The sequence below is a fragment of the Pelodiscus sinensis genome, chromosome 14 (genome assembly GCF_049634645.1).
Source record: "Pelodiscus sinensis isolate JC-2024 chromosome 14, ASM4963464v1, whole genome shotgun sequence".
NCBI lineage: Eukaryota > Metazoa > Chordata > Testudines > Trionychidae > Pelodiscus > Pelodiscus sinensis.
The window spans coordinates 39,827,331-39,844,627 of NC_134724.1; the positions used below are offsets into that span (position 1 = coordinate 39,827,331).

Consider the following 17,297-nt stretch of genomic DNA (forward strand, 5'->3'; position numbering starts at 1 on the left):
AAGTCACAAGAAGTCATTCTTCTGCTTTTCTCTGCACTGATTTGGCATCAAATAAAGTATTGTGTCCAGTTCTGGGCACCACATTTCAAGAAAGATGTGGAGAAATTGGAGAGAGTCCAGAGAAGAGAAACAAAAATGATTAAAGATCTAGAAAATATGGCCTATAAGGGAAGACTTGAAGAACTGGGTTTGTTTAATTTGGAAAAGAGAAGACTGAGAGGGGAAATTATAGCAATTTTCAAGTACAGGCAGTCCCCGGGTTACGTACAAGATAGGGACTGTAGGTTTGTTCTTAAGTTGAATCTGTATGTAAGTCGGAACTGGCGTCAGCCGCTGCTGAAACTGATCAGTTTCAACTACGGCTGAATCTGGACGCCAGTTCTGACTTACATACAGATTCAACTTAAGAAACCCAGGCGTCCAAGTCAGCTGCTGCTGAAACTGATCAGTGGCTGATTCCAGGAAGCCCGGGGAAGAGCAACTCTGCCTCGGGCTTCCTGTAGTCAGCCGCTGGTCAGTTTCAGCAGCGGCTGACTTGGGGACGCCTGGGGCAGAGCAGCTGGGGTGCTGCTGGGTTGCTCCAGTAGCACCGCTCCTCGGCGCTACTGGAGCAACCCAGCAGCACCCCAGCTGCTCTGCCGCAGGCTTAGGCAAGAAAAGCCTGGTCTGCTGGGGGGGCACTAGCTGCACCCCCCCCCCCCAGCAGACCAGGGAGACCCGTGTGGCCGGACCGCCCGCGTCCTCCACGGCTTTGCTCCGTCTCCCTGGTCTGCTGATGGGGAACAAAGCCTTGGAGCACGCCCGCAGCGGGATAGCCCAGGCGCGCCCGGGCTATTCCGCTGCGGGCGTGCTCCAAGGCTTTGCTCCCGGTCTCCCTGGTCTGCTGGGGGGGGGGGGTCCAGCAAAGCCACTGGACCCTCCCAGCGGACCATAGGGACAGGAGCAAAGCCGCCCAGGTGGCGGGAGTCCCGCTGCCTGGGCGGCTTTGCTCCCGGACAAAGGAGCAAAGCCGCCCAGGCGGCGGCTTTGCTCGGGTGTCCCTGGTCTGCTGGGGGGGGTCCAGCGGCTTTGCCGGACCCCCCCCCCCCCAGCAGACCAGGGAGACCGGGAGAAGCTTTTCTCACCCCAGAGGACATGGGTGGCGACTCGCCGCCCGTGAGCTCCGGGGCGAGAAAAGCCCCGTTCGTAAGTGCGGATCCGACATAAGTCGGATCCGCGTAAATCGGGGACTGCCTGTACCTAAAAGGGCATTAGAAGGAGGAGGCTGCAAAATTGTTCTCCATAACCTCTGATGATAGGGCAAGAAGCAATGGTGTTGTAAGCTGCCTCGAATATTTTAAATAGAGAGGTGGTGTAAAAATATTTTAATTAAATAAATAAATACATAAATAAATGGGCTTAAATTGCAGCAAAGGAGGTTTAGGTTGGACATTAGGAATAACTTCCTACCTGTCAGGGTGGCTAAACACTGGAATAAGTTGCCTGTGGAGGTTGTGGAATCTCCATCATTGGGGATATTTAAGAGCAGGTTAGACAGACACGTGTCAGGAATGATCTGGATGGTGCTTGGTCCTACTGAGAATGCAGGGGCCTGGATTTGATGACCTCTCAAGGTCCCTTCTAGTTCTAATATTCTCTGATTCTATGAATGTGCTCTGTTCCCTCATGGCCACAGGAGGGAGAACACACAGCGCATTCTCTCCAGGTATGTCCCTAGGTAGGGACAGAGCACAATCTCAGATCTAGTATTTCTGAACATCAGGACTTGCTCCTTGGGGAGGGCCATAGAAGGGGCTGATTCATGGCCCATCTTGCATAAGACCACTGAGGCACCTGAGATTGCAGAGGGAACATACTACACCCATCTGAAGAGTAATGCAGCATGTATAGTTCTCTCTTTGCCTAGGGATCTTGAAATACAATTCCTCTCAGTGGTCCTCCAGGGCCATACAGCTCTGCAACACTCTTCATTTGGGTGTTGGACTCGAAGACCTCCTGGGGTCTCTTCCAACTCTATGATTCTATGCACAGCCAACAATCTGGCCCTGAGTAACACGAAACAAAATTAACCTGGCAAGGTAGAAAAGGGTTAGTAAAGATTCTGAATATGGGATAAGACTAATATGTACGGAACTTCAGTTCATATTTTTTAGACTGTTGAGGAACAGGGCTGGGCTGGGAATTTGGGAGAGCAGGGTGGAAGAATTGTATATCTGCATGAATGTAAAGAGTGTTAATTGCAGACAGTGGTTCCATTTGTACTGTGTATATGGTCTATTAATATGTTTTGCACAAATGACTAGAGCTATTGAAGGGCACATGTTAAATGCATAAATAATAAAGAGCTACACATCAGTTTTTTTCTGTGTTCACTATATCTTTCTCTCTAACATATCTGCATTATATATCTCAGTGTTTGCTCTTTTGTTTTAAGCTTGGTCTTGAACGATTCCACAGCGTAGCCATACTTGGATTTAATTCTCCAGAATGGTTCATTTCAGCAGTTGGAGCTGTTTTTGCTGGGTAAGTTTTGGATTGGCGCTAGGCCTAGTAACGAATATTTTCCAGTGTAGCCTTTAGTTCTGTGGAGTGTGATCATCTCCTGCAGAAAGGGGAAGAAGAGAAATCATATTTCATCCTCCTTGTGCACCCAAAATAAACCACTGTTTTTTCATAGGAGAGCTATTGTAGCTTTAACTCACTTCTTGGGGCATTGTAAGAGCACTTAAACCAGTTGTGGGCACCTTGCTGTTCATGGGCCACATGCAACCCATCAGGGCTCTATGTGTGGCCCATGAGACATCTTGTTTACTGTTGCCCACTCATTGGGTTGCCAGTTTCCGCTGGTTTCCGTCCGTGTAATTTTTTTCCTATCAGTATTATTAAAGTGACATGCACACATTGACTGTGAGAGCCATACACTCCCTCTGCACCCCAATCAAAGTTCTGCTATGATTCAAATGGCACATCCCACAAATTCTAGATGCACAAGTGCAGTGTGCAGAACTACTCTATCCCAGGAGACAATCGTGTGGTCCACTGAGATGCAGGGCAGATCATGCAAGCCCACTCACTAGGTTAGGCCTCGTATCACTGCCTTAAACTATGACCTGTAGTATGGTTTCATTTACAAAGTTGCCATCTCATAAGTTGTGCTACAGCCTATTGGGATGTTTAGTTACATGGTGAGGATCTGTTACTTTCCCAGAATCTAATGTACCGGTAAAACAGTCCAAAACCTCATAAAATGAGTCAGCTTGCTAAACGCCCAGTTGTGATGGATCCACAAGATACTGTTCTGTTTCCTATCTCTGTTGCTTGAGCAATATGGACCAAAGCCCATCCAGGCCCACTGATGAGGCATGAGGGGGACACAAAGAAGGCAGCTGCCTGGGGGCCTGGCAATTTCAAAGGCTCGAGGCTCCTGCCACCACTACTACTGCAGCAGCAGTAGTAGCCAGAGCCACAGGCCCTTTAAATCAGTGCTGGAGCCCAGGTTTCCCTGAAGATCTGGCAGGGGAAGAGTAGACTCAGACCCATCCCTCCTCCAGGCGCCCAGCAATTCTGTCGGCTGTCCTGAGCCCATAAATTTCCTGTCAGTACAGCTGAGTCGGCCCATGTTCTGATCCCCGGTCTGATCACAGAGCAGATTACATCCAGACCAATGAAGTGACAAATGAAGCAGTAACCAGACAAATTCTGTCTGTCGCAGTGTCTGTCTGTCTAATTCCAGTAATAGGTTTCTTGGTTTGGTCTCTCTGAAGTTGCACCTATACCAGCAAAATTCAAATCGATGATTCATTATCAGTGCAGCTCCCTTAGTGAAAGAAATAGTGTAGCCTGTCCTGTAAAGAGGACTTGAGCATTTGTACCACTGCGTGTCTTTGGCATTTTTACCTGCTCTAGGCAACATGTTGAGTAAAAGTTCTGAGTCTTACACTAAGCCTCCACTGCATCAATTATGATTTTCCCTCGTGTAGACAAGGCTGTGAGTACTTCCGACATTCACACTATCACGATAGTGCTCTTTTTCAGATTAACTGCAGAACTCTTCTCTTTCAACTGTTACTGTTAGTTGTACAGAATACTTGGGGCAAGCCCGACAGGCAAGCATTCATCTGTGTGAATGCATGGCCCTGTGCGGTCCAGTGAATTTCGTCCACTGTTAAATTCTCCTTCCCTTTTGAACATCTGTAGTATCAAGGGAAAAGTGTATCATGCTCTATGTTTTCCTGCTTATCCCTGAAGTTCACTTTTTTTTAAACAGAGGAATTGTCACAGGTATCTATGCAACCAATTCTCCTGAGGCCTGCCATTACATTGCTTATGACTGCAAAGCCAATATTATTGTGGTGGAAAATCAAAAACAATTGGACAAGATAATGCAGGTATGGTGGGGGTGGTTGCTGTTGTAACTTCTGAGGTGTAATTCCTTTGCTCTTGATGCTGTAAAAGGCCAAATATCAAAACTTTTAGCTGTATAACAGTCATTTGAAACGTCTCACAAAACTAGAGACAGAACTAATATTTCTTGTCCTGAAATCACAGGTCTCTGCCAATTGAAATACTTAAGCTAAAGGATAATCTCCATAGTTGTTAAAAAAACACAGTGCCTATGACACACAGATGGGTGGTAATATTCTGTCCAGTAGACGGCATGCTAGTCAGTTTATTACAATGTTGTCTGACCATTAATTTTCTGGTGATGAGCATCATAGCTATCACAGTCTGTTTCAGTCCCAGTGATTAGGATGGCAAAAATCATTGCAACTCCATTTTCACTATAGGATTAACTAGTGTAGTGATGCTCAGTTCTGGCTAGCAGAGTGACCTTTTATGGGCTGGCATATTTCATGTGATTTGGGTCTGGATTTCAGGAATCACACCTGACTTCTTGCAGAGCAAAATGAGTTTTGTCTTACGAGGCGGGAGAAGCCCCGCACAGCCGCCGGCAATGGACCGGCTGGGGAAACCCAGCTGCCGGCCTGCAAGCAGGGGCAGAGGAGAGGGGGAAAGGCGTCCAGCAAGGGGGAGTCCATGGGGAACAGTGTGGTGAGCGGCGAACCCTCCACTGCTTTGCAGGGAGGCAGGGGAAGCCCTGCACAGTCGCCGGCGATGGGCTGGCTGGGGAAATCGTGTTATTCTGGGAACGGTCGTGTAATTCAAAAAACGTTCCCTAAAAAAAAATCATGCTATCACGAAAACGTGTTAAGCAGGCACGTGTTAAATGAGGAATTACTGTAGTTTGTTTTTTCTGTACTTTTTACTTCTTTTTTTCAAGCTCTCTTGGGGCAAAAGAGCTTGGGGTACCCCGGGGAAGGAATTCAAGTGTTCCGTGCTGTTTTTTCAGGGTTAAATCATTTTGTGGTGGCAGCTACCCCCCAAAGTCAGTAAATCTGTGACTCTGGGGAGTTGTTGTAAGCAGAACCTATAGAAGCAAGGCATAGAAGGTCTCTTTGTAGGCTCCCATCTTCTCTACTTGGAGTGCCGGAGTGGGGAACAACCTTGACAACAATCATTTAACTAAAGCATGTACATTTTCCTTTTATTTTGCACACAAAACCCAAAAACCTGTTACTTCACTTAAAGACCCTAGCAACACTGAGTAAATCTGCTAGTGAATTATCTGCTGTTGTTTTTGAAAACACCAACAGATCTGGAATCGTCTACCATACTTGAAAGCAGTTGTGTTGTACAATGACTGTTTGCCGGAGAGACACCCCAATTTATATACGGTATGTGAATTTTAGAGCTATGTAATAATTCATTCATTTGATGAATTTAACCTCCTTTTCTGTCTGTGAGAGGTTCTCAATGTTTTCAAATGTGTTTACTCTTCAATCTACTTCAGTATATTTTTCCATGTATTTCATTCACTCTGCAACTTGTTTTAATAGTTGATATTCAAAATTAAAGCTACATTGGTTAGATGTCTTGGTCATGTGTTATAGTTTCAATTACTTGATAAGATTAACATAATATTTACCACACTGCTTATGAGACTATAAATGCAGAACCTTTGTTGGTGTTGGTGTTTTACGAAGACATTTTCTTCGTAGCTTTAGTGTATATTGAATTGTGGTCAGTTATGCTGGGAAGTAGAGAATGCTTGTGCTGTCACAATCCATTGTCAATATTTTGCTGTCATATGGAACCTCCTATTCTGCTAATCTTTGTGTTTTGTAGCAAATATTTCTATCCACTCGCAATTGTTGAATACAATCAACTTTTATGTATGCAAAGACTAAAACACTGGTTCTGGTGTATTCGGGGTCTTCCTTTGCCCATGCAGTACTTAGACAGCAAGATTAGGGACAAGATAAAGGATCAGACTTCCTCTCAGATATAGGTGCAAAATGTAGGTTTTAAAAACAGGGTTTTACGCAATCCGGAATGCATAGAAGAAATGACTCTGAATTAACAGTGGAAATCCCCTGCTTAAGTTTCAGTGTCCATGCTAATGAATTGAAAAAAAAAAAAGACTACATTTAGTAGAGAGTGAATAGCAGATAAATCCTTTAAGGCTTCAGATATCAAAACTGAAAATATTTTATTAGTAACAGAAACTAGAAGAAAAAATTTAACATATTTATGCTGCAATTGTTCCTTCTCGCTGTAAAGATTTACATATTACAAAACACCCAGAGAAAGGCACATAAATATCAAAAATCTGCTATACAAAATGCAGTTCAATCATAAGAAAAATTAATTTGCAGTATAAAGAAGAGCATATTTAATCAATACATTTCTTATTAAATAACAATAAACAGTAAAGTTTAACTCACACTAAATTCCAAGTGTCTGAGAACTTTTGATGGGAAGTTTATATTTGCTAATAATGGAGGACAAAATGTAACTGAAAATGCTACTGATCTGGTGACAGATTTGCCACCTGTTTTCCATGAGAGAGGATAATTGCTACATTAGTTGTGTTTATAAGAACTGGTACGTGCCAGATTTATGTTCCATACAGAGATACTCAGAGGTCAAATCACCAATGGTAGAGAGAGTTTATTAGCTTTAATACAAATCCAGTCACACAAAACACAGGCTATCGATAGGAAAAGTTTTTTGCATAACAGTTTGATAGCTGAGAGAATTGTACAGTGATGAGCAGTTGCTGTCACTACAGCAGACCTCTGGACAGTGCATGTTTCCATAAATCAGTAGATGTGTGTGATTGGTTTTACCCTTTGGTCTCTGTGGAATGGAAACACGATCCTAGTGCAGGTGCTGTTCAAATAAACAATGCAAAGGCAACAGGGGCACAGAGATTAATGCCATATGGTAAGACAGAGAATAAAGGTCAGGAATACAAAGCATGAATTGTCAAGTCATATAGGAACGAATCCTGACCCCGTGCCATTGCAGTTGCCAGTGGCACTGATACAGCCTGCTGTGGTGACATCTACACTGCATATTTATTTCAGAATAAGCTACTCCAGAATACAGGACTAAGTCCTGTCTTTTGTTTCAGCAAGACCAGACTAACACGGCTACATCTCTATTACTATTCTACTCCAGAATAGTTATTCCAAAATAGCTGATTTCAAAATAGCATGTCTACACTGCAGAGAACCCCTCTGATACTACACTGCAGAGAAGCCTCAAAATTAGTCTGAGGCAGGCTTCCCTAATGTAGGTGTGCTATCTTTATTTAGAGCCCCAAGAAGAATAACTTAGAATGGCCCTGGTGAGGGGCTATTTTGAAATAGCAGAAGTGGAGCATCTACATATGACTTATTTCGAAATAGCTGTTTCAGAATAGGTGTTATTCCTTGTCGATTGAGGTTTACAGAAGTCGGAATAAGCTGCCCGTTATTTCAAAATTATTTTGAAATACAGGCAGTCCCCGAATTATGTACAAGATAGGACTGTAGGTTTGTTCTTAAGTTGAATTTGTATGTAAGTCGGAACTGGTACATATTGTAGGGGAAACTCTAGCCAAACATTTCTCCAGAGCTCAGTTTTATTCTCCCACACCTCACTTCCCTCAGACCTTTATTCTCAAGCTGAGGTGTCTGCTGAGAAGCCGCTCCGCGTCTCCCTGGTCTGCTGGGGGGGGGGGAGGGGCGCACTAGCTTCACGTCTCCCTGGTCTGCTGGGGGGAAGCAGCTAGTGCGGGGTTGCCTCACCCCGTTTGTAAGTAGGGATCCGATGTAAGTCGGATCCATGTAACCCGGGGACTGCCTGTAACAAAATTGCTGTGTAGACACTCACATAGTTATTTCAGAATAATGGCTATTATTCTGAAAAACTTTTTTGTGTAGACAGACCCTGTGTGGGGAGCAGCAGGATGTGAAGAAACCATTAAGGGGATCTCCACTCTGCCTATGCTATGAAACCGTGCTCTGTGGTGGGCTCCTCCATGTTTTTACAGTGGAAGGGGTTGGAGTGCATGACTAAAATGGAATCTCCACACAGATTCTCCCATGGAGGGGTAGCTCTGCTGAGAGGAAGGATCCATCCTCCTGAGCTATGTAAACTCTCCTTTGCCACTGCCACCCTGCAGCCCAGTTGTGGTTATGAACTTGTTGTACAGTCCAAGATTTGCCTTTAAGGGTATGTCTAAACTACATCCCTCTTTTGAAAGAGGGATGTAAATTAGACAGATTGAAATTACAAATGAAGCCAGGATTTGAATTTCCCATGCTTCATTTGCATAATGGTGGCTGCGTGGTCTTTTGAAAAAGGGCTTTTCAGAAGTAAAACCACCATCTAGGTGGGGTTCTTTCGAACCCTCCTCCCCCGTGGGATCTTTTGAAAAAGGGGTTTAAATCCTTTTTTTTGGTCTAATTTACATCCCTCTTTTGAAAGAGGGGAATAGTTTAGACATACCCTAAGACAGTAGTGAGGAGACATCTTGCCAGATATAGAACTGGTTTGCTGCCTCTGTCACTGCTCGTGGACAGTTGTGTAAACATGCTATGAATAATCCAGTCTCAGTGGGATATTATCCCTTAGGCTGCTGGTTCTCTTTCCCACATGCTGTGACTATCCCATCCCGACCTCCGGCCCCATTAACATTGAATCAATGGGATCTTAAAGTGAGCATGTAATGTTTAGACCCATATGAATGTATTCCAACTATTTGATAGTAATCAATAGAACATCTCAGCACAGATTCTTCATTCTTCTAAGGCAATTTTGCATTGCACAAAGAAATCATATGCCAGCAGCCTAAGTTCAGAGACTGGATGGGACACTATCAGAGAGCTTCAGCCAGCTTCCTACATCTGCTCATCTTCCCTTGATATGGGAGAACTGAGGCCATTGTTCACATATTTAAATAATAAGAATACTTTGCTTCTACTCAGATCCTTTCATTCTAGGATCTCAAAGTGCTTTACATATAGAATAGATAAGAGATAACCTCTTGGAAATTTAACACAATTGGACAGTTTACTTGGTGTTTTAATTATAAGCTATGTTACAATTTACTTTAAATATGAATCAAGCCCATTTTTAAAAGATTAATAAAACTTAACTGCCTTTGCCCACTCCATTTCTAATGGTGTGGTGAGGGTTCTGATTCACAAACTTTTTAGGTATAACTAGTGGAGAAGAGACTGCATGACATAAACTTCAAAACTGTGGTCCTATTTTGGTCTTGGAGCCTTCATACAGGCAAATTTCCAATTTACTGGATAGGGAGTGTTGTCTAAGAATGGTCAGCAGAATCAGGCTCATTATAATTTTACTATTTGTTTACATACCATTAAAGTATTGCAATTTCCACACTTGCTATAAGCTGACTTCTTGCATCATTTCCTTCCCCCTTTCATTTTGTAGATGGAAGAATTTATGGAGTTGGGAAATGATATACCAGATACTACACTCAATGATATTATTAACTCTCAAAAGCCAAATCAATGTTGTGTGCTCGTATACACTTCTGGAACATCTGGGAAGCCAAAAGGAGCCATGCTGAGTCATGACAATGTATGTATTCTAGACACCACTTTAGAGCATAAGGGTCTTTATTTCTGTGCTTTTGAAATAAATGGGATCATTTCTGAAACTTTACAAGCCTGTCTCATAGTTGAGTTTCTAAATGACATTCTTTGGTTCATGCAGTTGATTGTGTGATTAAAACACTATTACCACAAATATCTTCAAAAGAATCATGCACTTTAGCCAGTGAGTGTCACAGCCACCTGATAGTAAAGCTTTTGCAAGGTCTTATTTAAATTGGTGCTTTTCCTATAAAATTGTTACATTTCCAAGTTACATTACTTTTTGTTCTTCCTAATTTAGTAAAGAATAGCAAAAGTTGTCTATATTCTGCAGCCTTGTTATTCACAAATTCCATGTCTATGTTGCTGCAAACAGCAAACTCTCCAGCGCTAAAGAGAAGTGAAAAATCAAGTGGAAAAGAGACTTTACACAACAGTCTGCTCACCAATGGCTAAACTGGTTGATTCTTACATGACTATACAGTGAGGGAAAGGATTCAGGAACTTGTATGAATACTTGTGTAGCCCATAAAAGGACTGTCTGGAAATGCAACCTCTGCTCATGGTGGAGGCACAGGGACTAATACTAAGAGCAATTCGCTATAAAGTAGAAAGTAGGCTGAGAAATATCTGGAAGCAGGATACACTGGACATGATAGACCAAAGGGTTGATCTGGCATGACAAATCCTCTGTTGTCCTGTCTCAGTGGAGTATGGTATAGTTTCTATTTTGCTGTCAAATTATTTCTGACTACTGTGCATAAGCAGGCTATTTTTACGCCAGTCAACACAGTGGAAAACATCCTATGCCTCTAACTGTGCTGCTGCCTTCTTTAGTCAAAAGAAGTTTGCCTCAGTCCTTATTCTAACCCTGTGTAGTGTCAGGCATTCACCCCCTTCATAACCACACTGATTTGACATGTGAATGTAACTGTGCACTGAAGAATTTTTGGAGGCTAAACAGATAATGTAGCTACATATTTAGAAAACATCTTTTCATACCCCCTTGTACTCTTTTTCACTAATGATAAATAACATTGGTGATACTAAATAACTGTTGTCTAGGCAAATTATCCTTTCTGTTCTATAGTATTTATTGCTGTTTTGTTTCAAATTACACCTATAAATGCAGTGTTGGTAAAACATTTCAAACTGACCTTTCTGACACTAGAATCCTCTTTACCCATGTCAGGGCAGCAGTACAATTAAGGACAGTACACATCTCCTCTTGTGGGTCTCCCAGAGTGCCTCAAGCATGACCACTTCTAGGGATGAAATGGAGAAATGCACTAAAATAAATAGGTGAAAATCAATGAGGAAAAATGCAGAGTAGTACACTTAGGAATGAATAATCAAGTGTGCCAATACAAAATGGGAGATGACTGCCTAGGAAGGAGTACCACTGAATAGGACATGGGAGTTATAATGGATCACAAACTAAATTGGAATCAACAATATAATACTATTGCAAAAAAGCAAACATCGCTCTGGCAAATATTCACATGAATGTTGAAAGCAAGACACGAACAATAATTCCTTTACTCTACTCAGCGCTCATAAGGCTTCAGCTGGAGTATTATGTCCAGTTCTGGTCATCAAACTTTGGGAAAAATTAAGACAAACTGGAGAAGTCCAGAGAAGTCCATGCAATAAAAATGATTACAGATCTAGAAAACCTGTCTTGAAAGGAATTTTTTTAAAGTTTTGTTTAATCTAGAGAAGAGAAGACTGAGGGGAAATATAACAGGTCTTGAAGTACATAAAAGACTATTATAAAAAGGGTAATAAATTGTTCTTCTTAACCCTGGAGGATAGGAAAGGAAGTAATGGGCTTAAATTGCAGCAAAGGAGATTTAGGTTAGATATTAGACAAAACTTTGTCAGGATAGTTAATCACAGGAACAAATTACTTAGGGAAGATCTGTAGTTCTTAACTGGTGGTCCATGGACCACTTGTAGTCCATGGTGACTTTTCCGGTGGTCCACAGGAACATTGTCCAAAGTCACATGGCATGAGCAAGCGCCACTATTAGGATGTTTTACGCCGTGTTCATAAGCACACGGCGCATCATCCATAGCGTCACCTAGGACGCAACCTCATTGTGTTGCCAGTAACTTCCGTCGGAGGCTTTGAGAATCAGTGCAGCTTCTGCCATTGTACTGAGCAGTTGCTGTGTTGTTCGTCCTGTGCTACATGTGCTGTTTTACAGGTGTGGTGTAGTTTGTTTATAATGGCAACGACAGGAAGAAATGTCAAGCGCAAATATTCAGAGGACTATGTCAAATTCGGCTTCACTTGTCAAGAAAAAGAAGGCATGGATTTACCACAATGTGGTATTTGTTTCGAAGTCTTGGGGAATGACTCAATGAATCCAGCTAAGCTGAAACTCCATCTCGAAAAGTGTCACCCCAACTTGTTGCCAAAGGGTGAAGATTATTTTGAGCGGCGGTTACCAGGTCTGAAACGGCAGCACCTCGACTCAACAAGCCCATTCTACAATAAGACAAGCAATGCCGTGCGCACTTCCTACATTGTTCCATACAAAGTTGCACAGGCCAAGAAGCCTCATACCATTGTAGAACAACTTGTGCTCCCCTGTGCAAAAGAGATGGTGCGGCTTGTTCTTGGTGAGGAAGCAGCAAGGAAGCTGAATGATGTATCTCTCTAATGACACAGTATCAAGACGGATAAATGGATATCACAGAACATCAGTGAACAAGTTGTGGATGAAATAAAGAAGTCTCCATTGTTTGCCATACAATTGGATGAATCGACAGACATCACATTGTGCTCTCAGCTATTGGTTTTCGCACGATACATGGTTGAGGGAGACTTCAAAGACGAATTTCTTTTTTGTATGTGATGGAAATTGTTAACAATTTCTTTGAAGTACATGGTCTGGATTGGGTAAATCTTGTGGGTGTCACCACTAATGGGGCACCTGCCATGCTGGGCTCGAGATCGGGCTTCCAAACGCTGGTGAAACAATGCGCTCCAATGGTAACCGGAATTTTTGCTTCATTCATAGGGAAGCTTTGGCGTCAAAAATGTTGCCTGATCAACTGAATACCATTTTCAAAGGGTTGGTGAAAATGGCGAATTACATCAAATTATCGGCTCTGAACACCAGGCTGCTCAAAAGATTTTTGCCTGGACATGGATTCTGACTTTGATGTATTGCTGTTCTACACTTCTGTACGGTGGTTGTCAGCAGGGAATGTATTCAACAGATATCAGTGCTTGAGCCCTCTGGTGAGGGTCACATCAGCAATACCTGCTGTGTATATAGGGCAGGAGTTTTAGTGTTCAATGTGCAGCAGGGGAAAAAACAGACTGCCACCATTTCATTATATTCCTTGCAGGTTTTTTCCTCTAAATAGGCCTTATATATGAGTGACAAGCTACAGGTTGATGATATCATGAGCTTTCGTGGGCACAGCCCACTTCTTCACATGACTGGAGTGTTAGATGTCCAGAACCAAAATTAAATGGGGGGAGGGAGGGAATGGAAGGGGAGGAAACAAAAAGAGGCAGTGAGTATATAAATATCAAAGGGAAAACTGAGCTGGTATGTAACAGGCAAAACTGATACTCTATGGCTGTGTCTAGACTGCATCCCTTTTCCGTAAAAAGAGGGATAAGGCTTTATTTTCCAAAATATCCCCGTCTAGACTGGTGCTTTTTTCTGGCAAAGCTCCAAGCCGGAAAAAAGCGGCAGCCATGTTTATGCAAATGAAGTGGGGGGGATTTAAATCCCCGCTGCATTTGCAATTGCGATGTGTCTAATTTGTATCCCTTTTACGGAAAAGGGATGCAGTCTAGACACAGCCTATAAGGACCTAGAGACTGGATCGTTAAAAGAAGCAGATAAGGACCATTAGTTAGCATTTAGGGTACGTCTAGACTACAGGGTTTTGTCGACAGAAGTTTTGTCGACAGATATTGTTGCCAAAGCTTCTGTCGACAAAGAGCGTCTAGACTACATTCAGTTCTGTCGACAAAGCAAGCTGCTTTGTCGACAAAACCCTGTAGTCTAGACACACCCCTACATGCAATAACACCTTCTGTCGACAGAACTCTGTCGACAGAAGGTGTTATGCCTCGTAAAATGAGGTTTACCACCGTCAACAAAACTGCTGAGTTCTGTCGACGTTATGTCGACAGAACTCAGCGGTAGTGTAGATGCAGGTATAGTTTTGTCAACAAAAGTCCAGTTTTGTCGACAAAACTCTGTAGTCTAGACACACCCTTAGAGAGGAAGAGTACTAACACCAGAATCTACATTATCTGCTTCTCTGCCCTCCCAACCCCCGCCTTATTTAATTTTGACTGTGGACATCCACCACTGGTCATGTGAAGAAGTGGGTTGTGCCCACAAAAGCTTATAATACCATTTACATGTTTTGCTAGTCTTTAAAGTGCTACCAGACTATTTGTTGGTTTTTAAGTTTATCCTGTACAGACTAACTTGGCTACCCCTCTGAAGCTTTTAATCTACAGGCTGTTAAAGGAAGTGCTATCTCTGATAATACATGTGTACTACACAAACAGTTTCATCATTAACTAATATAGCAGGCCTGCCTGCTTAAATGGTATTAAAAGAAAACAAAAAAAGATATTAACATTTTGTTTGTGAACAGATAACCTGGACAGCAGCACATGCCAGCAGAGCAGGGGATATGCAACCAGCAGAAATCCAACAGGAGGTTATAGTCAGTTACCTCCCACTCAGCCACATAGCTGCTCAGATCTATGACCTTTGGACTGGAATCAAGTGGGGAGAGCAAGTTTACTTTGCTGAGCCAGATGCTTTAAAGGTCTCTGTAGTACTTTACGTTTACGCTTTATTTTTTCTTCAGCAGAAGCACTGAGTAGAGCATTTAGTTTTGAGGAGATGCATGAGAACATTGCCCATTCTGCAAAACTGTTCTGGGAAAGTGAATCCAATGGGATATGTGGGCCTAATACTCCAATGCTCCACATTTTCCCCTCACCCTGAACCATACCTAGAACTCTGGTCCATCACAGAGCTCTACCATTTGAATTAAAGGAGAACTTTGGTAACTGCTAGCAAATAATTTGTTCATTAGATTATAAAATGGAAAAAATAATATAGTCAGAACTTTGGCCGCTCTTAAGGAAACAGCTTGAGGATTCCTCTGGCACCATATGCACGGGAACTAGGGATACACCCCTGCCGCACCACCACATTCTATGTAAGGTCCCAGCTACCAACTCCCTGCCTAGAATCCCAGCCACCAGCCCTACATTTGGGGGCTCCCCTACCAGATTGGGTCCCGGACTCCAGTCGGGAGCCCAGAAGCTCTGTTGTCAGTCCCAGCTTCCAGCCCTGTGCCCATGGGTGCCACTGCCAGCCCCACACTAGGGATCTGCTGCTGGCCCAGGCCCAGGGCTCTGCACCTGCCATCACCTGTGGTACCAGCCTCAGCCCCTTCCCCATGTCCACATTTCCCCCATCCTCCCAGACCCCCGGCCCTGCTCTTGGTCCCAGTTCTTGGGGGCAGTGAGAGGTGCGGAGAATAGTAAAGGGGGTGCAACTCATCACCCCCACGCTAAAAACTCTAGCACCACTGCACGGTGGAGAAGGGAGTGTAAGCAATGGATCGGTAGGCAGGGTCAGGTGGGACAGAAAGGAGGACTAAAGGCAATTGTGTCCCTTCCCCAGCGCGCACACAGTTTTGTCAAGCACTGTTGTAGCTCACCTAGGGATCCAACTGAAATACCGGGCTTGATCCCACTTACTTCAGTAATTAAAACTCTGCAAATCCATGGGTATCCACTTAATATCCATGGGTATCTGTATCCGTAGTTATGGATGCGAATCGCCTCCGCTTAATTTTGCAGATAAAGCTGTGAATGCAGATACACATTTTGATATGATATGTGTAAGTACTACAAGACTTAATCCATTAGAAAGAAAAAAAACCCCTCTAAAGCACCAATCCTGATCCTTTATTTTAACAGGGCAGCTTGATCAACACACTGAAAGAAGCACAGCCAACATCTCATATGGGAGTTCCTCGAGTGTGGGAGAAAATCATGGAGAAATTAAAGGACGTGTCTGCTCAGTCAGGATTTATGAAGAAGAAAATGTTATCATGGGCCATGTCTGTTAGCTTAGAGAGGAACCTAAGCTGCTCAGGGAGGTATATTTAGTACCATATGACTGTAGCTATGCCAAAGAACCCCATCTGCTCTCGGTGATCCCCAAGTATCCCATTGACATCGGGGGGTTGCCTTTATGTTCTCAATAGCACAGATCTTTTGCCTGGTATTTGTCACTCAGCATTGTAGTTTTATATTTTGGTTGAAATCACTGGAGGGGAAGGATGTTCAAAAACAGATGAAACTGATCTCAGATTCAGTGTCTGCTGAGGTATCTAGTTTTGACTGGATTTTTCAATATAAACTTTTGAGTCTGGCACAAGCAATCTCTTGTCCTGCACCTGCATTTCTGCCTGAGGCTTGGCTATAGTTTTCCACTGGAGATTTTCTCAGCCTTTGTTGCATGTTTCAGGCTTTGACATCCACTCCAAGAGTATCATAAAAGTCATTGCCAGATGATATTGTGAAGGCCAGAACTGAACTGCGATTAAAAAAAATTAGATAAATTCATGGAGGATAAATCTGTCGATGGCTATTGTCAACCCCATGTTCTGTGTGTCCCGAGCCTTTATTTGCCAGAAGCTGTGAGTAGACAAAAGCCAATGAATGGCTTGATGATTGCCTGATCCCTTCATTGCTTCTGAAGCACCTGGCATTGGCCACTGTCAGACAGTGGTGTATATGGGCCAGTATAGCCTGGCACACCATACTGGCAAGTTATTTTTAGCTGCTATGGCATTCCAGAAAGACTCCCTAAAGGCTAGCCCCAGCCTCTCCACTGGCTGCCTTATCTCTGTGCACAGGCCTGTGGTCTGGGGGGGGTGAGGCTGGGAGCAGCGGCAGATGGCGAGCAGGGCGGCTGCCCCACGCCCCACACTTCAATAGGCCCCGCGCATGCGCTAATTCCTGTCGGCTGTGGCCATGGCGCATGCGTGAAATTGTGCTGCCCTGGGCCCCACGGCACTCTCATCCGCCCCTGGCTGGGAGTGCAGTGGCAACTGGAGGAGCTGCTGGCTTCCTTTCCCTGCTGGGCTGGGCAGCAGGGAATGTTGCAGAACAGCCAGCAGCTCCTCCAGCTGTAGGTAATGTGGATTGTACCACTTTGCACCACTGCTGTCAGAAGATAGGATACTGAGTTCAGCTGTTCTTAGGTTCTTATGTTCTCTACAGAGACCCGAAGATTAATCATGCCCTTCCCCCACCAAATAGAAACA

The 17,297-nt window shown here is 43.6% G+C and overlaps 1 protein-coding gene across 9 annotated transcripts in view; it reads left to right on the forward strand.

Moving 5' to 3' along the window:
- Positions 1 to 17,297, forward strand: part of ACSBG1 (acyl-CoA synthetase bubblegum family member 1) — a 70,775-nt gene that overhangs the window by 38,727 nt on the left and 14,751 nt on the right. For all 9 annotated transcript variants that reach the window (XM_075897617.1, XM_075897614.1, XM_075897619.1 and 6 more), the window contains 6 exons: positions 2,435 to 2,523; positions 4,268 to 4,388; positions 5,655 to 5,735; positions 9,793 to 9,942; positions 14,598 to 14,774; positions 15,943 to 16,124. In XM_075897617.1, coding sequence (XP_075753732.1) covers positions 2,435 to 2,523; positions 4,268 to 4,388; positions 5,655 to 5,735; positions 9,793 to 9,942; positions 14,598 to 14,774; positions 15,943 to 16,124 — 800 coding nt within the window. The remainder of the gene's footprint in view (positions 1 to 2,434; positions 2,524 to 4,267; positions 4,389 to 5,654; positions 5,736 to 9,792; positions 9,943 to 14,597; positions 14,775 to 15,942; positions 16,125 to 17,297) is intronic.